Source organism: Bos indicus, chromosome 13 (genome assembly GCF_029378745.1).
Source record: "Bos indicus isolate NIAB-ARS_2022 breed Sahiwal x Tharparkar chromosome 13, NIAB-ARS_B.indTharparkar_mat_pri_1.0, whole genome shotgun sequence".
NCBI classification, from domain to species: domain Eukaryota; kingdom Metazoa; phylum Chordata; class Mammalia; order Artiodactyla; family Bovidae; genus Bos; species Bos indicus.
Window position 1 is genome coordinate 7951562 of NC_091772.1, and position 24107 is coordinate 7975668.

At 37.6% G+C, this 24107-nt stretch overlaps 1 protein-coding gene across 2 annotated transcripts in view; it reads left to right on the plus strand.

The window, feature by feature from the left end:
- MACROD2 (mono-ADP ribosylhydrolase 2) overlaps positions 1 to 24107 on the plus strand; it is a 2314515-nt gene that overhangs the window by 527638 nt on the left and 1762770 nt on the right. For both annotated transcript variants that reach the window (XM_070800713.1, XM_070800712.1), the window contains exon 4: positions 22447 to 22476. In XM_070800713.1, coding sequence (XP_070656814.1) covers positions 22447 to 22476 — 30 coding nt within the window. The remainder of the gene's footprint in view (positions 1 to 22446; positions 22477 to 24107) is intronic.

Here is a 24107-nt window from a genome sequence, read left to right on the forward strand (position 1 = left end):
ATCCCTGGGTTGGGAAGATCCCCTAGAGAAGGGAAAGGCTACCCACTCCAGGATTCTGGCCTGGGGAATTCCATGAACTGTAGAGTCCATGGGGTTGCAAAGAGTCGGGCACGACTGAGTGACTTTCACTACTACAAACTGTTAATAGACTTTGAAATTTTAAAGTTATGATGTAAGGATTTACACAGGAAACATTAGGCTCTTGATATTTACATTATTTAGAACTATAAGAATACTGTAGTTTTGTGTTCAGGAATTTGCTTCTTTGCTTCCACTTCACAAATTTGTATAGGTCTATTTTTTTCCAGGGTATTTAAAACATTTTTAATAAAGAAATTTCAGAATATTTTACACTGTCTCTCCTTTGCTCTAACATTGACTTCATAATCTAGCACCATTATCATTAATGCTAAATTTTATTTATTTGAATTGTATTTGTTGGAGGTTTGATGTATAATGTAAAAATGGAATGATTTGAATTTTAATTTAAAGCTGCACTTAATATCCATTATTGAAGTTTCAAACCAGACTAATATAATAAAATGTTGGGGGATACTTTTCTGGCTGCCCTGGAGTTGAACACTAAGGCCTAAAGCTAAGGGCCGAGAGGCATCCGAGGCCCACTCCTTTTGGTGATAAATGCCTCCTGAACACGGTCTGCTCCATTCCGCTGTCACCCGCCTCCGTGTCTCCTGTCACAGGTTGGGTTCTCCAGGAAGCAGACTCAGACAGAGATTAACGAGCAGGATATTTATCAGGGAGCATTCTAGGGATTTAAAAAAAAGAAAAAAACCAACACAAAATTTGCAGCAAAAGGGGAAGCAAGCAAAACTGAATAGGGAAGAAGGTGAACTATGGTATGTTTTCAGAAGGGCCCTGAGTTGAGCATCTAGGGAGCTGCGGTACCCTTCAGAGTTGTCTTGAGTTGGGGCAAGGGCTGGGCCTTAATATTCTCATGTGGATCAATTATTGGACATGGGACCAGGCTTTTATACCCTCAGGTTATGAGATGTGAGCCACCGAGGAAGGGATCATGACGTAGGTGAGGTAACTCTTTTTAGCTGAGATACTCCCTGGGGAGTCCACCAGCTAACCTGCCATTTGAACTGACATCCCTCTAAAGGTTATAGGTTGTGTTTTTTATTTCTCTCTGACTGCTTTCAAGATTTTTTTGTGTGTGTCTTTAGTTCTTAGAAGTTTAATTATGATGTGTCTTTGCATGGACTTCTTTGGGTTTATCTTATTTGGGATTCACCTTGTGAATCTATTGGTTTATATTTTTCATCACATCTGTGAAGTTTTCAGTCGTTCCTTCTCTGGATAATCCATTGACCTTACTCTCTTCCTTTCCAGGCTCTTAGATCTATTTTTCTGTGCCATGGATTTCTGAGGCTGTGTTCATTTTAGGAGACTCAAGCTCCTACTTATACCTTTAATTTTAATAGAAACCGACTCTATTTAGGTTTAATTCACAGGTCTTGGACTACCATAGTAGGCTCTAGTTCCAGTGACAACTTAGTTTTCATGGCCTTTATGATGTTATGCTTTTGGTTTGATGTAACGGGAATAGGTGGGGCTCCCAGGGGTCCCTACTGGTTCTGCCTAAGCAGAAGGAATTTCCTTGTGCTTTAAATGTGGAAAGGGAAGTCTCTGGCCCGACAGAGTAGAGTGCTTTGGGGCCTGCCTGCTTCTTTTGGTGGGCATTCCTCTGGCCAGCTTTCCTCTGCCCAACTTCTCCCTGGATGTTTAAGTGGGAGGAAGATTCTCTGGCTTAGTGGGGAAGAAAAGCACTTCCTGAGCCGGAGCTTGTTGTGGCAGATGTCCTCTGCTCGTGGGGGATGGGAAGCCTTCCTGGATCCTGCGGAGGGATCCTCTTTACTGGTGCCCCCAACCATCCAGTGTCTCTTGCTGTAGCGGGAGAGTCTCAGGCCAGGAGGAGGAGAGGACTTTTATTGAAGGCTTATTGTCAGTGAGGCCTCTATTGATCCAGGGAAGAGAGAATCTGCCTGCCCTGCCTTCTGTTACTAGGTTCTGTCAAGAGATGCTGGGCCTGGATTGCCTTCTTCCTTTGGGTGGCAGGAAGTAAGATACCTTGCACCTAGATTATTCTTCCTATCTGGGAGTCTCTGACCAGTTCACCTTCCTCCTTACACCTTTCAGAGGTTTTCTTTGGTTGCCTCTTGTATTTATTTTCCTTGTTTATAGTTTTAATTAGGGAGCATGAAGGAAAGAGGAATGGAACAGGAAGAAACAAATATATGCCATCTTGTCTGAACTGGAAGTCTAAGAAGACAAAATTTTGGAAAATATAATATCATAAAATGGGGTTTTCCAGGTGGCTCTCGTGGTAAAGAACCTACCTGCCAATGCAGGAGACTTGAGAGACGTGGGTTCGATATCTGTGTCAGGAAGATCCCCTGGAGAAGAGAATGGCAACTCACTCCAGTATTCTTGCCTGGAGAATCCCATGGACAGAGGAGCCTGGTGGTGTACAGGCCTTGGGGTCACAAAGAATTGGACATGACTGAGCACACGCAAACACACACAATATCATAAAGTACCATCAACTTGTAAAACAATGTTTTTCTTACTTTAGCATCATTCTAATAGATTCTAATATTTAAATATTAAGTGCATTAAGTATATTATAATAGTTATAATTTATAGACTTATTTAATTATCTGTAATTATTTAGTGTGTCTATTTTACCTTCTATTTATTCTCAACTCTTATCCCAGAGCATTCACGCATAGTGTCTGCTTAACAAATGGTTGTTAAAGATAAGTTATAAATTATAACTTATATTTAAAGTGTTAAATGAGGCACAGAGGTCTAGGTGACCTGCCCAAAATTATATAACCCGTTACTCATGCAATTTGGATTAATGTTAAATACTTTTCTGGTAGACCCCAAATCCATTGCCTCTGGAATACCACATGCATATTCTGTGTTTAACTGTTGCTGCTTCTATTCTGTTCCTGGTATTTGTATATCTCAGCATAACATTAGAACTATAACTATTTTCAATAAGTATTTTTTGGTTCTCCTGTGAGATTTGTTAGGTAATAATAATTTTTAAAAGCCTCTGTATTCAGTAATCAACATCTTACCAATGATAATACTTTTGTCTGAGATTAATATCAATGCTTTTCAATGCACCAGAATAAAACTAATCTCTATTATAGAATCCACAGCTGGCCTGATGGAACTGTTATAACAAAAGTAATTGGTATTTTTTGATATACAGAGCATGCAAATTATAACTTGTCTCCTGTCTACTGAAAAAAGGGGATCTTTTGGTAAATGATTAAGTCGATGTTGATAACGTTATATTCTTCTGTGTTTCGGAAGAGTTTTTTGATGCTTGTAGTTTGCATAAACATAATAATATATTTTTTATGTCCTTGAGCAACAATTTTATTGCACATTGATAGAAGACAACCATAATCTGAAATAGAGTTATTAAGATATGTAGTTTAATTTAGGAAGGAGAAAAATCATAATTTTTTTACCTCAAGTTATCAAAATTATTCTTTAATTGATAATCCTAAATTCTAAGATGAAGAGTGCTAGTGACAGAAACTTTAGGACAAATAAAAGCATATGTTTATTTTCACTTTATGTCTTTCACTATAAGCATATAAAATCTTAGGCTAGCCAGTTTGCATTTACTTGGTGAAAGCCAAATGGTTAATATATTACTACTGTTTTGATAAATTTAATTGAGCTCAAGTCAAAAATCTTTGTTAATTAAGAAATATATACCCTCATTAATGGCAATGTATATATTTTTGTTCATGTTGCCTAAAATACTGAGAATTTTCATGGTTTTGAATGCCACTTTTTAGTGTTATCAGGACATTAAATGTGAATTTTCCCTTCAGGTTTTATGTGATCTAAATTACTGAATATTGTACTAGTGCTAGTAAGTGACATAGAGAAAGTATAGGTAAAGATATTTAATTTTTTGTAACTTTAAGTTGTATCATGTATGTAAATACTGTCCATTCTGGTCACTAATTAGATTAAAAAACTCGTGATACAACCTTGACATTGGTGTTATTTAAATTCATTGTTTATCAAGGGTATTAAATATCCATGTATTTTGAAATAATATGGGAGAAATGAAATGATTCCTTAAGAGAGATTCTGGCTTGCTATAAAGATAATTGGTTAGATGTTTAATTAAGAGGTTCATATATTAGGTTGAATACTAACTTACTAAGTCAAAACTTTGTGGCAATTTAGTGTCATTATAGTCTTCATTTCCTCATATGTCATAGGAAAAGTAAAATTCCATTTTGCAGGAATGTTTAAAAGATGACAGATACCATACAGGTTGACTCTCAAACAGTTCCTAATAAATAATAGATGCTTAGAAAATGGTCATCATGATCTATTTATATGTTATTTAAGTTGGTTGTGATAATGGGCATATATTTTCTATCTTGGTAAGGTTACTAAAATGTGTGTCAGCTTGTCCACTGGCTTGGTGATTCAGAGCATGACTTCCTTATAGAAGTGAATCATACAATAGCTCATTTTAAAATTTTCATAGCTGATCATGTCCCAAGGCCACATTTGGTGCAAGTAGTTAGCTCAGAGCTGCTTGATGATCGAGGTATTACGTGAGGATCAATGAGAAGCTGGCTCAGCTCCTCTGTCACCTGCACGCTTTAGCTGTGTAATAGGACTTCACCAAACTGGAGGAAGAATGTTGCTTTAACATGATATGTTTAGATTGGTAAATGAAAGCACAGCTCTATTGAATTTTCTTTAATATAATGTAAGTAGAATTGGCCTTGCTGGAGAAAATTCTCATATACTACAAAGTTTAGAAAAGAAATAGTTGCACTTAGCCTTGAAATTCTTACATTTCTTTGTGTTTTTGATAAATTTCCCTTCCATCCCTTTATAATGAGTTAATATCTATTGAATTTTTTTATCTTTAAAATTCCTAAGTATGCTTTAAATCTGGAAATAATTTAATTAGAAAGTGGAGGAAACTTTCTAATCTTTTCTAGCCAAGTTTTTAGTTTGCTTTGAAGTTCAAGACCTATCATGGTTTGTGTCTAGTAAACCTGAAAAGAAAGTGCTTAAAGAGGCTCACCATCAGTTGAGATGGATTTATTATTTTTACATTAAAAACAGGCCATTTTAAAATTTATATATTTGAAATCAATCAGAAATTCAGACTGAAAATCTTTTCAAGTGTAAGTGAGAAATTTTCACTGATGTATTTTACATTTAAATCAGAAACAGTCCAGTGAACCTCATCTTCATGTCAAGACATTTTGCTTCTGATTATTAAGGTTTTATATGCTTCCCAGGGTATACTTGTGAATGTTATATTTTTGTTATTTTTGACTTATTTTAATATGCAAGTTTTAATAATTATTTAACTCTTAAGTTTGAAAAATGCATATCTTCTGTTATCCATAAATGCTTTGGAGGAATTGTTCCATAGGATAGATGCATCAATATGTAGTAATACACACACATATAAAGATTTTTACTAGAGATTTTTCTATAATGCAGGACTGGAAAAAACCTTAGTGCCTGTCAATAAGGGAGTTCAGTTCAGTTCAGTACAGTCGTTCAGTCGTGTCCAACTCTTTGCGACCCCATGAATCACAGCATACCAGGCCTTCCTGTCCATCACAAACTCCCAGAGTTCACTCAAACTCACGTCCATCGAGTCGGTGATGCCATCCAGCCATCTCATCCTCTGTTGTCCCCTTTTCCTCCTGCCCCCCAATCCCTCCCAGCATCAGAGTCTTTTCCAATGAGTCAGCTCTTCGCATGAGGTGGCCAAAGTACTGGAGTTTCAGCTTTAGCATCATTCCTTCCAAAGAACTCCTAGGACTGATCTCCTTCAGAATGGACTGGTTGGATCTCCTTGCAGTCCAAGGGACTCTCAAGAGTCTTCTCCAACACCACAGTTCAAAAGCATCAATTCTTCGGCACTCAACTTTCTTCACAGTCCAACTCTCACATCGATACATGACCACTGGAAAAACCATAGCCTTGACTAGACAGACGTTTGTTGGCAAAGTAATGTCTCTGCTTTTCAATATGCTATCTAGGTTGGTCATAACTTTCCTTCCAAGGAGTAAGTGTCTTTTAATTTCATGGCTGCAATCACCATCTGCAGTGATTTTGGAGCCCCCAAAAAATAAAGTCTGACACTGTTTCCACTCTTCCCCCATCTATTTCCCATGAAGTGATAAGACCAAGTGGCTTTACTCAAATTTGTGAAAATTATAGTATATCATAAATTATTTTTTTAGATCAGTTCAGTTCAGTTGCTCAGTCATGTCCCATTCTTTGCAACCCCATGCCCTGCAGCATGCCAGGCTTCCCTGTCCACCACCAACTCCTGGAGCTTGCTCTAACTCATGTCCATCGAGCCAGTGATGCCATCCAACCATCTCATCCTCTGTTGTCCCCTTCTCCTCCTGCCTTCAGTCTTTCCCAGCATCAGAGTCTTTCCCAGTCAGTCTGTTTTTTGTATCAGGTGGCCAGAGTATTGGAGTTTCAGCTTCAGCATCAATCTTTCCAATGAATATTCAGGACTGATTTCCTTTAGGATGGACTGGTTGGATCTCCTTGCAGTCCAAGGGACTCTCAAAAGTCTTCTCCAACACCACAGTTCAAAAGCATCAATTCTTTGGCACTCAGCTTTCTTTCTTTTTTTTTTCTTTCAGATGGCATTATCATTTTATTATTTTTTATTTTTTAATATAAATTTATTTATTTTAATTGGAGGCTAATTACTTTACAATTCTTTATAGTCCAACTCTCACATCCATACGTGACTACTTGAAAAACTATAGCTTTGACTAGATGGACCTTTGTCGGCAAAGTAATGTCTCTGCTTTTGTCTAGGTAGGTCATAGCTTTTTTTTCCAAGGAGCAAGTGTCTTTTAGTTTGATTGCTGCAGTCACCATGATCTGCAGGGATTTATGAGACAAAAATAAAATCTGTCACTCTTGCCATTTTTTTCCCATCTATTTGCCATGGGACTGGATGCCATGATCTTTGTTTTTTGAATGTTGAGTTTTAAGCCAACATTTTCACTCTCCTCTTTAACTTTCATCAAGAGGCTCTTTAGTTCTTCTTCAGTTTCTGCCAAAAGGGTGGTGTCATCTGCATATCTGAGGTTATTGATATTTCTCCCAGCAATCTTGATTCCAGCTTGTGCTTCATCCAGCCCAGCATTTTGCATGATGTACTCTGCATATAAATTAAATAAGCAGGATGACAATATATAGCCTTGATGCACTCCTTTATTGTTACAGACCTTGATATATTGATACATTAGAAAATTAGATTGCACAATAATTTTTATAGTGCAATAATTTTATATAGCCCAATTTTATAATGCAATGATTTTTATAGTAGAATGCATTGTTTTTTAAACAATAATCCAAGGAAGATTCAATTATGTGTATATATTTATATTAACATGGATAAAAGTGTGGAAAAGAATAGAACATAACAGGAGTTGAGATTGTTTACAAAATGTGTTACTTCACATGTTCAAACGGACTTCTCTTGTAGCTCAGTTGGTAAAGAATCTGCCTGCAGTGCAGGAGACCTGGGTTTTTTTCTTGGGTTGGGATGATCCCCTGGAGAAGGAAATAGCAACCCACTCCAGTATTCTTGCCTGGGAAATCCTGTGGACAGAGATGCCTGGCGGGCTACAGTCCATAGAGTCACAAGAGAGTCAAATGTGACTTAACGACTAAACTACCATGTGTTCAAATGAGCACTTCTTTTTATAAAAGCTTTTTGGCAACACCGTGTGGCATGCCAACAAAGGTCCATTGAGTCAAGGCTATGGTTTTTCCAGTAGTCATGTATGGATGTGAGAGTTGGACTATAAAGAAAGCTGAGCACTGAAGAATTGATGCTTTTGAACTGTGGTGTTGGAGAAGACTCTTGAGAGTCCCTTGGACTGCAAGGAGATCCAACCAGTCCATCCTAAAGGAAATCAGTCTTGAATATTCACTGGAAGGATTGATGCTGAAGCTGAAACTCCAATACTTTGGCCACCTGATGCAAAGAAGTGACTCATTTGAAAAGACCCTAAGGCTTCCCTGGTGGCTCAGAGGTTAAAGCATCTGCCTCCAATGCAGGAGATCTGGGTTCAATCCCTGGGTCGGGAAGATCCCCTGGAGAAAGAAATGGTAACCCACTCCAGTATTCTTGCCTGGAGAATCCCATGGATGGAGAAGCCTGGTAGGCTACAGTCCACGGGGTTGCAGAGTCAGACACAACTGAATGACTTCACTTTCATTTTAATGCTGGGAAAGCTTGAAGGCGAGAGGAGAAGAGGATGACAGAGGATGAGATGGTTGGATGGCATCACTGACTCAATGGACATGAGTTTGAGTAAACTCCAGGAGTTAGTGATGGACAGGGAGGCCTGGTGTGTTGCAGTCCATGGGGTCGCAAAAATGGGACACAACTGAGCGACTGGACTGAACTGAACTGTGGCATGCAGGATCTTAGTTCCCTGATCAGGGATCAAACCTATGCCCCTTGCAGTGGAAGCATGGAGTCTTAACTCCTGGACCACCAGGGAAATTCCTTTATGTTTTTTTAAAATATGTTTTATGTTTTTAATTAATAAGGAAAATTCTATATAGATTATTCCCTAAACCACTCTCACTAAGAAAGTTAGTCTGGGAAGAGATGTGTGATTTAGGGTAACCTTCAGTTCTGGACATGGAACGACAGACTGGTTCCAAATAGGAAAAGGAGTATGTCAAGGCTGTCTATTGTCACTCTGTTTATTTAACTTATATGCAGAGTACACCATGAGAAACGCTGGACTGGAAGAAACACAAGCTGAAATCAAGAGTTCTGGGAGAAATATCAATAACCTCAGATATGCAGATGACACCACCCTTATGGCAGAAAGTGAAGAGGAACTAAAAAGCCTCTTGATGAAGGTGAAAGTGGAGAGTGAAAAAGTTGGCTTAAAGCTCAACATTCAGAAAATGAAGATCATGGCATCCGGTCCCATCACTTCATGGGAAATAGATGGGGAAACAGTGGAAACAGTGTCAGACTTTATTTTTCTGGGCTCCAAAATCACTGCAGGTGGTGACTACAGCCATGAAATTAAAAGACGCTTACTCCTTGGAAGGAAAGTTATGACCAACCTAGATAGCATATTCAAAAGCAGAGACATCACTTTGCCAAGAAAGGTTCGTCTAGTCAAGGCTATGGTTTTTCCTGTGGTCAAGTATGGATGTGAGAGTTGGACTGTGAAGAAGGCTGAGCACCGAAGAACTGATGCTTTTGAACTGTGGTGTTGGAGAAGACTCTTGAGAGTCCCTTGGACTGCAAGGAGATCCAACCAGTCCATTCTGAAGGAGATCAGCCCTGGGTGTCCTTTGGAAGGAATGATGCTAAAGCTGAAACTCCAGTACTTTGGCCACCTCATGCGAAGAGTTGATTCATTGGAAAAGACTCTGATGCTGGGAGGGATTGGGGGCAAGAGGAGAAGGGGACGACAGAGGATGAGATGGCTGGATGGCATCACTGACTCGATGGACATGAGTCTGAGTGAACTCCGGGAGTTGGTGATGGACAGGGAGGCCTGCGTGCTGCGACCATGGGGTCGTAAAGAGTTGGACATGACTGAGCTACTGATCTGATCTGATCAGTTGTGACCAATTTGTATAAACCAAATCTGTTCAATCAAATTTCCAACAGGAACCTTGGCACAGTCAAATTAGGATACTGGACAGGTTTGTAATAAGAGGAATAAGTACAAGGGTTGGAGATTAATATGGTATAGGAGAAATTCAAGGAGTTGTTAAGGAAGCAAAGGCTACCAACAGCACAGCTGTTACAACTCTAAGCTCAAAGAGGTAAGTAGAGCGAGACATATCAGAACCCAAAAGGAGAGGAAGTCATGTTATGAACTAAATGACCTTTGTTCAAGGGACATTGTCAGGTCAAGATAAGCTTACAGGAAGACAACCAGGAAAACGAATACCTACAACTCATTCTCAGCTCTCCCACCAGCTACTAACAGGGCTCCCTATTGAGTGAATTTACCAGAGCCAGAGGACCCATTGATGCCATTTGTATAGTTAAATCACTTTGTGCAGAAAACAGGGGCAGCTGTATAGAGTGGGTCTTGAAGAGTGAATAAAAATTATCTGCCATAAAGTAACATTATTCTAAAACCAAATTGTCAAAATAATCCAGAAGACTAAAGTGTTATAATATGCAAAATAATGCCATCCATTTTCTTTACGGACATATAGATTTATTAAATTGACCTAAACCCAAAGGCAGACTTAAATATATTTATAATTTGGAGATACCCTTCTTCCTCAGTCTCTTCTGTGCACAAGTTCTTCTTTATTCCCAAAACTCTGATGAGGGCATAGCCCAGAACTGGGTTGACGGTAGAGGACAGTAGTTCTCTGTGATGAACATGGCCCTGGTCCCTGCAAAGTGAGGATTAGTCTGAATGCCTTTAGTAAATCCCCACTGTTAGTGGGGGTTTTTATGTTAACCTCTAGTGTATCTTCCAGAAGCAGCTCTATAATCAGGGTCTTGGATAGGGAACTGACATTACTGAGCCTCAGCGTATTCCAGGGGCCATAAGTGCATTCATATAGTTTATCACTCTTAAACCTCTCAGCTAATCTGTACCATGACCATTATTTTACCAACTGGCTGATTAATACAAGTGATCAGATAATCAATTGGGTTTTAAGAACTTTCTCAAGGACAGTGATACAGTCTGGAATTGGGCCTCAATCTGTGTGGCTTCCAGCCTCACTTTGCTGTGAAATTGTGAAGGAGTCAGTATGTGTTATTGTAACTCTCTCATCTGTCCCCAAAATATAACTTTCCCCTCTCCCCCCCTCTCATTCCCCTGTCTTACATTCATTCTCTTAGTTGTGTTTTTAAGAGGTAATTATTCAGTCCCTACTCTTTACTAAGAACTGTGTATGGTACCGTCAATACCAACAAATACGGCATTTACCTTCATGGATATTATAGCTTCATAAGTGTTCTCAAGGCAGCAATCCTATTCCTTTCCTTTAACCCCAAATCCTTTAAATTTGAGGTTCTTTGTCTCAAGCTTTCAATTTATTTACTATGACAAAGTTATTTTTTTGTCTTATTGGTTTAAATTAAAATATAAGCTAAAATAAACCTTTTTTTTTAATTCCTTGGTTTTTATTTATTTATTTTTTTAAATTTTATTTTATTTTTAAACTTTACATAATTGTATTAGTTTTGCCAAATATCAAAATGAATCCGCCACAGGTATACATGTGTTCCCCATCCTGAACCCTCCTCCCTCCCCATACCGTCCCTCTGGGTTGTCCCAGTGCACCAGCCCCAAGCATCCAGTATTGTGCATCGAACCTGGACTGGCAACTCGTTTCTTACATGATATTTTACATGTTTCAATGTTATTCTCCCAAATCTTCCCACCCTCTCCCTCTCCCACAGGGTCCATAAGACTGTTCTATACATCAGTGTCTCTTTTGCTGTCTCGTACACAGGATAAACCTTTTGAAAAAACTCATTTGCTGTTTCATTACCAGGGAGAAAAAAAGATTCCATAATATTATAAGAAAGAGGAAATAAACTATGTAAAACAATTTTTTGTAAAAAAGGCACTGTCTGGTTTTATTAAAACAAATTAGTCTTTCTGAGAAGTGTATAAATGAGAGTGCATGTTCAGGCTTATATTATCATTAGGATAAAGTGTATCATATTCCCTCAAATAAGTGCATCTTCTGTTTTTCAAATTGAGACTTCATTTGCATTCAAAATCTTCCTTGTGAAAGGCAAGTTAAAAACTTCTGTTCAAGTGTCTGGTATCATTACAACTACAACGCTAATGTACGTTTGAACTCTTTCCCCCAGCCCCTATTTTGACATGCTCGTTCACTCTTTGGAAAGCCCAGGTTGTGTTACTCGAGTAATCGCATTTTTGTAACTGAGCCAGTGTTATCATTCTCAAAATTACAACTGATTCAGAGCACAGTGTCAAGAAGGATGACGGTGCACAGTAATAGAAGCGTGCACTGATTTCTCTTATTTCTGTATTGAGCTGTGAAGCTGTAGAAACCGCCAATGATGTGGCAGCCTGGTGGGCTGCCGTCTCTGGGGTCGCACAGAGTCGGACACGACTGAAGCGACTTAGTGGCCGCAGCAGCGGCAGCATGCACATTGCATTCTGTTACCGTCTTTGAATGTGATTTCAGAGGAACAAACAAACAACAATCATATATACATATGTATGTGTATATATATTTCCGATTTGAAATTGGCAATATTGTATAGTAGATCCTAGGTTCTTCTCCTAGGCCTGATCCTAGACAAGTTACCTAACATCTCTGATCCTCTGTATCTTTCCAGTTTTGTAAAATGAAGGAGTTGGACAAAATAAGTAGTTTTATTCCCATGCTGCATTATTCCTAGAAGTCCCCGAGCACCCAGAGTGATAGCTGGTAACATCATATTGGCAAAACAGGACGGCTCTAGCTCCTCTCTTATAGTTCATCAAGAATAATTCCATTTTGTTTCATTTGTTAATACTCTCAAGTAACTTTTTCAATTCCTGATGACCTTCCACCTATTTATCCATAGTAGGACTTATTGTATTCTGTTTTTGGCTTCAAGGTGGGTTACAGCTTATCCAACTCATACAGACCTTGGAATATTGAATAGTTTTGAATTCTGCATTGTATGACATGTAAATTATCCATTATGTGTTTATGACTGGTTTCTACATGTGAAATAGTTAAGCCTATTAATTTTCTCTCCCTGTGAGCTTCAAGGAAGGAAATTATACCATTGCCCCAAACTTGTGGCCATCTTGATTTTGTTTAGAAGGTGTAAATCTGGAAGAACGTTAACAGAGAGCTGTTGCCAAATTGATAGCTATATTTGTCTGTGTAGATTGTATTTCCACAGCTGTCAGTTGAGTTGGTTGCCCCCTGTATCCAATGGTTCTAGAGTCATGCACGTGCTTAGGATTTTCATCTTAACAGGTGTTTTTATCCCGTCCTGCTTTGAGTTTCAAAATCAAGGGACTGTGATGTGTACCATTCTAAAGCGTGATATTTTGGCTTTTGTATTTTTTAGGATAACATGTTGTGAATGAAGTGGTGTTTTAAGTAGAGCCCCTGGGGAAGTTTTTTGCCAACAATCGTTTTGACATCCCGTGTGCTCTGTTGTAATAAGAAAGCAGAATAAATAAGCTAAACTAGGTGGTCAGGATCCTGTCAGGATGAAAGCAACTATAATTTTCTTTACAATGATGAAAGGCAAACAAAAACCCTGAACAAATAGATTTAATCAATGTTTAAAGACTAGTCTCTCAGGCTGTTGCTTATTTGACAGATAGTCTTGGGTGGAGGTAGAAATGGAGTGGGAAAATAAACAATTACTAAGTACAGATAATAGAAATTACTGGGCAAGTGAAATTAAAAAAAAAAAAAAATGTTCCAAACTCTTATCAGGCCAGTTTGACTCACAGTGGACATGGGTTGCTTCACCCAGCTATGGACTGTTTCACAGACTGAATTATTTCAGACTTGGAAACACAGGAGCTGTTATCCATGTTAAGGTACAATGATGGTACATATTACGTTAGCAGTTTTGTTTTTCAAGATTATTGAATCAAATCTGATTACATCAAAACTGTCAAATCTAAAAGAGGTTCTCAGATCCAGAGATGCTCAATTTATGGCATGTGTGCTGTCTTTTAATTCTTCCTATCCTCCTCTGACCATGACCAGCGTTATTAATTAATCATGGCTCTCTTTTCAGCAGAGCCTGGGGTTAGCCTCAGAATCCTTCTCCAATCAGAGGTGCAGATAGTCTCTCGTAACTGATGAATCTGAATTGTTTAAAACCTGTTTGCCATCTATTGGTGTCCTCTTTGATTTCTTTCACCAGTATTTTATAGTTTTCTATATATAGGTCTTTAGTTTCTTTAGGTAGATATATTCCTAAGTATTTTATTCTTTCAGTTGCAATGGTGAATGGAATTGTTTCCTTAATTTCTCTTTCAGTTTTCTCATTATTAGTGTATAGGAATGCAAGGGATTTCTGTGTGTTGATTTTATATCCTGCAACTTTGCTATAATCATTGATTAGTTCTAGTAATTTTTTGGTGGAGTCTTTAGGGTTTTCTATGTAAAGGATCATGTCATCTGCAAACAGTGAGAGTTTTACTTCTTCTTTTCTAATTTGGATTCCTTTTATTTCTTTTTCTGCTCTGATTGCTGTGGCCAAAACTTCCAAAACTATGTTGAACAGTAATGGTGAAAGTGGGCACCCTTGTCTTGTTCCTGACTTTATAGGAAATGCTTTCATACACACTGAGGAAACCAGAAGGGAAAGAGACACGTGTACCCCAATGTTCATCGCAGCACTGTTTATAATAGCCAGGACATGGAAGCAACCTAGATGCCCATCAGCAGATGAATGGATAAGAAAGCTGTGGTACATATACACAATGGAGTATTACTCAGCCATTAAAAAGAATACATTTGAATCAATTCTAATGAGGTGGATGAAACTGGAACCTATTATACAGAGTGAAGTAAGCCAGAAAGAAAAACACCAATACAGTATACTAACGCATATATATGGAATTTAGAAAGATGGTAACAATAACCCGGTGTACGAGACAGCAAAAGAGACACCGATGTATAGAACAGTCTTATGGACTCTATGGGAGAGGGAAAGGGTGGGAAGATTTGGGAGAATGGCATTGAAACATGTATAATATCATGTATGAAATGAGTTGCCAGTCCAGGTTCGATGCATGGTACTGGATGCTTGGGGCTGGTGCACTGGGATGACCCAGAGGGAGGGTAGGGGAGGGAGGAGGGAGGAGGGTTCAGGATAGGGAACACGGGTATACCTGTGGCGGATTCATTTCGATATTTGGCAAAACTAATACAATATTGTAAAGTTTAAAAATAAAATCAAATTAAAAAAAAAAATAAAATAAAACCTGTTTGCCATCCCTGATTGATTCTAAATTTCCAAATGGAAGAAGAAAAGTAAGATAGTTTTGACTATGATTTGCTCGATTCACCTGCTATTCACCTGCTAGTTACTGAACTAGAGTTAAAATAGAGGTTATCTGGCTGTCAGTTCTTAGTTCAGTATCCTTTTTATTACCTTACATAGACTGCAAAGGATTTTGACATCTTAGGAGGAATGGTGTTGTAAGTATCTAATAAATTAAAGCTTTGTCTTGGATTTTTAATAATGTCATGGCCTATTTTGCATCTAGGGACCTCCAGTGATATGACTACATATATAGTAATTGTTTGATCCACAATTTAATTGTAATTATATTCTTAAAAAGACACACGCATGTAGAAGAGGGTCATTTGGGAATTTTTGTAAAGGAAGACTACTGTCGTGTTGCAGTATAGGGTGCTGCAATCCGTGGGGTGGCAAACAGTCGGATACTACAACTGACTGTAGTGTAATATTCCGTTTATATCTTTAGAAAACCAAAAAGAGTAATGCTAATGTCAATTAGCATGATTATTTTTCATGTAGGCTAATTATCCTATGAAAAAGATTCCTTCTTTGTACTTATTTTTTGTTTTTGATAGTTTTATAATGAATATTTATACTTGTGTATAATTTGATAATTTTAATTAAAAAAAATCAAAGCCGAGTTTAAATGGAAGAAAGCAGTTTCTCATAAACTTCAAAAAATAATCATTTGTTTAGGGTATTATAAATAAATTATTCATATTTGTCACTTGAATTTAGATTTTGGTAACTCTTACTCAATTTATGTTCAGTGCTGTTTTTACTTTCTAAGTAGTGAAACTATTCATTTCACTTAGTTGTTATTGTGGGAGGAAAAACTATAATAGATTCATTAATTTGTAATAGTTTATTTTAGTTTTTCATTGAATTGATATTTGAGACAATTACTGTAGGTTGATTTTTTCCTCTACCTCTTCTGGTAACAGGGGCATTTTATTTAGGAAAATATGAAAGAAGTTAGTGCTGGTTACTTAGAAAGCATGCTTAGAGAAATGAGGTTGCCATTTCCTACTCCAGGGGATCTCCCGGCAAAGGATCAAACCTGTGTCTCTTTCATCTGCTGCATTGGCAAGTGGATTCTTTACCACTGTACACCTAGGAAGCTCAGTAACATACTGTTCCAGGCACTGCTGGGATTTGAACCCAGGATCTTCTGTTCAATAGACAGGTGCTTTGACCAGCTAAGCCATGGTACTGGCATGCTCAGAGAAGCATTAAATATTCTGGATGCAGTAGCATCATGCTTATCAACTTCAAGCTTTCTTAGTTCCTTTTTTCGTTTTCTTCCCTGTGAAACTCAAGGAATAACAAGAGGCACATCCCAAATTCCCTGCAACAAGGGACTTATATAGGGACATAAATATATAAACATATTTCATACGTTCTTTTTAAAATTTTTTTAATTTATATTGAAGTATAGTTGGTTAATAATTTTATGGTAGTTTCAGTTTCCTACATTATAAATCACTATTTCTAAATAAAGTATAGGAGTTTCCTTTAACAGTCTTTGATTTTACAAAAAGAAAAAGGACCAAAGTTTTCTCTTTCTAGACACTTTAGTAAACAAAACCTGTCTTCTATGTCAATAAAGAAAAGGGATCAAATCTGCCAATTATCTATTAGAAAATACATATTGAGAGCTTATTAAATGTAGACCAAACTATTAAACTCAAATCTTATCTTTAAGAGCTTCCTATCTAATTGGAATATACCTCAATTTATTGGAAATAATTAAATAAAAATTAAACGACTGTTAATTTCAGACACACACAAGTCATTTTCACTTCTGTGAAATGGAAGAAATGCTCTTAATCCATCTGATCGATAAATGTTGAAAATCAGTTATATTACATTTAGGGTGCTTTGTAAAGATACAATAATAGAAATCATACTAAAGATTCATTTTACTTGCCTACAGTTATGTCACTTTTGCCACTTTTGCCCTGTGGCTCAGCGGCAAAGAATATACCTGTAACGCAGGAGATGTGGTTTTGATCCCTGGGTCAGGAAGAGTCTCTACAGGAGGGCATGGCAACCCACTCCAGTATTCTTGCCTGGAGAATCTCATGGACAGAGGAGCCTTGTGGACTATAGTCCATAGGGTTACAAGAGTTGGACATGACTGAAGTGACTGAGCATGCATGCATGTCACTTTTTCTGAAGAAAAAACATTTATTTTTTAATTTTTAGAGAACAGAAGTTGATAAAATAGACTTAAATTTGATGGATTCTTTAGATAAATCATTATCGGGATTATAGTTATTAGAATTGCTTTGAATTTGATTTGAATATATTTAAGCAGCTTAGATTAAGATTCTATTACATGAATGGTAATGCACATGAAATTATCTTAAAAATGATTGTGTACTTTGTAAATGCCACAATTTTATGAAATATTTATGTTGATATTAAAAGTATAACCAGAAATGCTCATCTAGACATGAGCACACATCTGAGATAAATGGACTTGATGGTCCTCCAAACCTGGAATTCCAGTTCCTACACCTACTCCCACTCATCCACCCACATCTATTGGACAAGTGCCTGATTAAACAGATGGGACTTGGTCTGTGCTATCCAAACAGGCAAACTCTACCTTTATTAAGCAAAGCATTGGGGAAAAATAGGTTTTATTGTGTTATTGTGATTCTGGGCATGACAATTTGAGTGTAAAGCTACTCTTCATTACTATTGTTGTTTGTTGTTGGAAATAAGTTTCTTTTTATGAATGAATATGTATAAATTGGAGGACAACAGATGGAGTTTCAGGGATCTGGAAGAGCTATAGACAAGGAAGGAGTTCTCAGTCAGATTTAAAAATAAAAAATCAGCAGAAGTGTGAAATGCCATGCAGTTTTAAAAATATATGTAGTTAAGATTTTTAAGAAAGTGTTTGGGTTTATCAATAGACATCATGAAATTTCCCCCATCCACTAAAGGGTATGGACCCAAGATAATGATTTGTAATGATTTGAGAGAATAGCATTGAAACATGTATATTATCATATGTGAAATAGATCACCAGTCCAGGTTTGATGCATGAGACAGGGTGCTAAGGGCTGGTGCACTGGGATGACCCTGAAGGCTGGGATGGGGAGGGTGGTGGGAGGGGGGTTCAGGATGGGGAGCACATGTACACCTGTGGCAGATTCATGTCAATGTATGGCAAAACCACTCTAATATTTTAAAGTAATTAGCCTCCAATTAAAAAAATTAATAAAAAAAGAATTGGTAACATCTTTCCTCATGCCTCTTCAACAAGTTGCCACATCAACACAGTTTGATTTTGGGAAAATATTAAGTCCTGGATACCATCTGTGAACTAAAATGGACGAAAATGGGTGAATTTAACTCAGATGACCATTATATCTACTACTGTGGGCAGGAATCCCTTAGAAGAAATGGAGTGGCCATCTTGGTCAACAAAAGAGTTTGAAATGCAGTACTTGGATGCAATCTCAAAAACGACAGAATGATCTCTGTTCGTTTCCAAGGCAAACCATTCAATATCACAGTATTCCAAGTCTATGCCCCAACCAGTAATGCTGAAGAAGCTGAAGTTGAATGCTTCTATGAAGACCTACAAGACCTTTTAGAACTAACACCCAAACAAGATGTCCTTTTCATTATAGGGGACTGGAATGCAAAAGTAGGAAGTCAAGAAACAGCTGGAATAACAGGCAAATTTGACCTTGGAATACAGAATGAAGCAGGGCAAAGACTAATAGAGTTTGGCCAAGAAAATGCACTGGTCATAGCAAACACCCTTTTCCAACAACACAAGAGAAGACTCTACACATGGACATCACCAGATGGTCAACACCGAAATCAGATTGATTATATTCTTTGCAGCCAAAGATGGCGAAGCTCTATACAGTCAACAAAAACAAGACCAGGAGCTGACTGAGGCTCAGATCATGAACTCCTTATTGCCAAATTTAGACTGAAATTGAAGAAAGTAGGGAAAACCACTAGACCATTCAGGTATGACCTAAATCAAATCCCTTATGATTATACAGTGGAAGTGAGAAATAGATTTAAGGGCCTAGATCTGATAGATAGAGTGCCTGATGAACTATGGACTGAGGTTCATGACATTATACAGGAGACAGGGATCAAGACCATTCCCATGGAAAAGAAATGCAAAAAAAGCAAAGTGGCTGTCTGGGGAGGCCTTACAAATAGCTGTGAAAAGAAGAGAAGTGAAAAGCAAAGGAGAAAAGGAAAGATAGAAGCATCTGAATGCAGAGTTCCAAAGAATAGCAAGAAGAGATAAGAAAGCCTTCCTCAGCGATCAATGCAAAGAAATAGAGGAAAACAACAGAATGGGAAAGACTAGAGATCTTTTCAAGAAAATTAGAGATACCAAGGGAACATTTCATGCAAAGATGGGCTCGATAAAGGACAGAAATGGTATGGACCTAACAGAAGCAGAAGATATTAAGAAGAGGTGGCAAGGATACACAGAAGAACTGTACAAAATCACAATGGTGTGATCACTGACCTAGAGACAGACATGTTGGAATGTGAAGTCAAGTGGGCCTTAGAAAGCATCACTATGAACAAAGCTAGTGGAGGTGATGGAATTCCAGTTGAGCTATTTCAAATCCTGAAAGATGATGCTGTGGAAGTGCTGCACTCAATATGCCAACAAATTTGGAAAACTCAACAGTGGCCACAGGATTGGAAAAGGTCAATTTTCATTCCAATCCTAAAGAAAGGCAATGCCAAAGAATGCTGAAACTACCACACAATTGCAGTCATCTCACACGCTAGTAAAGTAATGCTCAAAATTCCCCAAGCCAGGCTTCAGCAATCGTGAACTGTGAACTTCCAGATATTCAAGCTGGTTTTAGAAAAGGCAGAGGAGCCAGAGACAAAATTGCCAACATCTGCTGGATCATGGAAAAAGAAATAGAGTTCCAGAAAAACATCTATTTCTGCTTTATTGACTATGCCAAAGCCTTTGACTGTGTGGATCACAATAAACTGTGGAAAATCCTGAAAGAGATGAGAATACCAAACCACCAGACCTGCCTCTTGAGAAATTTGTATGCAGGTCAAGAAGCAACAGTTAGAACTGGACATGGAAAAACAGACTGGTTCCAAATAGGAAAAGGAGTACGTCAAGGCTGTATATTGTCACCCTGCTTATTTAACTTCTATGCAGAGTACATCATGAGAAACGCTGGGCTGGAAGAAGCACAAGCTGGAATCAAGATTGCCGGGAAAAATATCAATAACCTCACATATGCAGATGACACCACCCTTATGGCAGAAAGTGAAGAGGAACTAAAAAGCCTCTTGATGAAGGTGAAAGAGGAGAGTGAAAAAGTTGGCTTAAAGCTCAACATTCAGAAAACGAAGATCATGGCATCTGGTCCCATCACTTCATGGGAAATAGATGGGGAAACAGTGGAAACAGTGGCTGACTTTATTTTTCTGGGCTCCCAAATCACTGCAGATGGTGACTGCAGCGATGAAATTAAAAGACGCTTACTCCTTGGAAGGAAAGTTATGACCAACCTAGATAGCATATTCAAAATCAGAGACATTACTTTGCCAACAAAGTTCCATCTAGTCAAGGCTATGGTTTTTCCTGTGGTCATGTATGCATGTGAAAGTTGAACTGTGAAGAAAGCTGAGCACCGAATATTGATGCTTTTGAACTGTGGTGTTGGAGAAGACTCTTGAGAGTCCCTTGGACTGCAAGGAGATCCAGCCAGTCCATCCTGAAGGAGATCAGCCCTGGGATTTCTTTGGAAGGACTGATGCTAAAGCTGAAACTCCAGTACTTTGGCCACCTCATGTGAAGAGTTGACTCATTGGATAAGACTCTGATGCTGGGAGGGATTGGGGGCAGGAGGAGAAGTGGATGACAGAGGATGAGATGGCTGGATGGCATCACTGACTCGATGGACGTGAGTCTGAGTGAACTCCGGGAGTTGGTGATGGACAGGGAGGCCTGGCGTGCTTTGATTCATGGGGTTGCAAAGAATCAGACATGACTGAGCGACTGAACTGACTGAACTGAACTGAATACCATCTAGGTAAATATTACACGTTTTCATTGTAAAGTCAGAAGAATTTGAGGGCTCTGAGTTGACACAGTGGTGCATGACTTGTAATATCTGAAGTGAGTTTTGTTTGACTAATGGGATTGCCCCTCAGTCCATTTTTGTGATGAAAGAGTGAGGGAAAGCCAAGAGCAGCTATTATTATTAATAGATGGCCCTGTACTTGGAAGATCATATGAGATAAGATTTGATGCTCTAATATTGACATACTGAGAAAACCTTCAAAGGTGTTTGTTCTCCATGCATTTTTATAATGTTCTCTTTAGTGTTGCAATAAACAAACCATCACATATGGATATAGGCATTTATTCTTAAAATGTTCCATTTTTTTATTGATGGAATCATTAACACTCTGATATTTGCTTCTCTTACTAGGCCAGTGCATGGTCTGTGGATATCACACTAAAATTCAAGTTAAAGATTCCTAGTATTCCTTATTAAATGATTTCTATAATCTTCTGGTAGCTCAGATTTCTCCATGGAGAAAGACAGCTTGGTTACTACATACTTTATGTTGCTCCAAGAGTTCTGTTTTCTGACTTTTGTAGTGACTAGATTATCGTAGGTGTAAGGTTGCTTAATAGTTCAGCAAAAAATTGCCATGGAACTTTCTGAAAAATTGATCTCTTAAAATCTAAATGGAATTGTTTTATATTTTGCTTATTATTTGACTTATATAATTGTGTGGGCTAGATTAATAGATAAATGGGTATGAAATGACAAGTCATTGTTTTCCAAAAATATTTAAAATGTGTTTCTTTCCCACAAACAAAAATTTAATGCAAAAAAGAATAAATATGTTGCTATTTAAGTTCATTCTTCTTTTTTTTTTTTAAGTTCATTCTTATAGCATAGTAACTTGAGATAGCTTTATTTGATGGCATTTAATTTAATTAAAATTATCATTATTCTTTTTTGTTACATTATCCTTTGAAATGATTGAAATTGCTTAAGTAACATTGTTATATCTCTACTTGATAAAATGGAGAAAACAGAAGTTTAGATACAGAATGATAATAAAATGATCATAATATGTATTTTATTTTATTAGAAGTAAGAACATTGTAAAAATAGTCATTTGAAGTGAAAAAGGAGATAAAAATAGTGAATATTTACATTTTAATACATCATAAAACAAAGAATGTATTTTTATATAAAAGTACATATTTTGATATATGTGTGTGTGTATGTATGGCATGATCATTACCAGGTTTTTCTTGGCATACTCTGGCATAAACATATTTTAATATATTATTTAACATCTTTTGTTTGTTTTCTTTTAAACAGCAAATGCCAGCCTTCTTGGAGGTGGAGGTGGTAAGTCCTCAATATCACTTAAAATATATTTTATTACTACACCAACCATAAGATGTTTAGTAAGTTCCATGATACTTTAACAAAATTAATTTTGCTGTATTCATCAACCATGCAAATTATAATCTTCCAGAGAATAATTCATAACTGAAATATCTTGGGTTTATCTGAATGTTATTTTAACTGACTTCAAAATATACAGAATACTGTTGTTCTTCTCATGAAGCTTTGTGTTTCTACCTTGGCTTAAGCTATAGTAGCAGTAAGCTATTGAGATGAATACACATATATTAGATAATAGATTCACTTTGAAAGAATTACTTTATTGAAGTATAGTTGATTTAAAATGCGTTAATTTCTTCTGTATCACAGAGTGATTCACTTGTACATGTGTATATATATGTGTGCATGCTAAGTCGCTTCAGGAGCATACAACTCTATGTTACCCCAAGGACTGCAGCCTGCCAGGCTGCTCTGTCCATGGGATTCTCCAGGCAAGAATACTGGAGTGGATTGCTGTGCCCTCTGTGTGTGTGTGTGTATTCCTATATATATTCTTTTCCATTATGTTTAATCACAGGATACTGAATGTAGTTCCCTGTACTAAACAGTGGGATCTTGTTTATTCATTCTATGTATAATAGTTCATGGGCTTTCCTGGTGGCTCAGTGATAAAAGAATCCACCTGCAATGAAGGAGATGTGGCAGATGTGGTTCAATCTCTGGGTCGAAAAGACCCCCTAGAGAAAGATATGGCAGCCCGCTCCAGTATTCTTGCCTGGGAAATCCCACGGACAGAGGAGCCTGGCAGACTACAGTTCATGGGGTCACAAAGAGTCGGACACAACTGAGTGACCAAACAACAGCAACAGAATATTTGCAAATGCTAATCCTAAACTCCCCGTCCACCCTCCCACTTTCAGTCTGTGTTGTCAACCACAAGCCTGTTCTCTGTTTCTGTGAGTCTCTTTCTGTTTTGCAGATAAGTTCGTTTGTGTCACATTTCAGTTTCCACGTATAGTGAGGTCATATGGTGTTTGTGTTTCTGACTTCCTTCACTGAGTGTGCTAATCTCGAGGTCCATCCGTGTTGCTGCCAGTGACAGTATTTCATTCTTTTTATGGCCGAGTGATATTCCTTTGTGTATATATGCCACACCTTACTTACCCATTCCTCTTTCAATAAACATTAGGGTTGTTTCCATTTCTTGGCCATTGTAAACAGTGCTGCTGTGAAGGTAAGGTGCGTGTATCTTTTTGAATTATAATTTTGTCCAGATATATGCCCAGGAGCAGAATTGCTGGATCATATGGCAACTCTATTTTTAGTTATTTTGAGGAACTTCCATACTGTTTTCCATAGTCGTTGCAAGATAGAGTCACTTTTTTAGAGTCACTTGTAGTGTGAATTCTAAAACAATGCATCTGGAAACTTGTGGTTTTTCTTTCTTCGTCATAACAAATAAGAAAATGTTTGTAGCCTGAGGGCTTCATATATTAGCAACTTACTGTGAAAAATAAAAAAAAAAATAAATTAGTATTGACATTTTGCTTTTTCTTTCTTCCTTTTTAGAGGAGAAAGAGATCAAAGTGAGATGAGGAAGAGAGAGATTCCTATACTAGGAATTCTTTCCT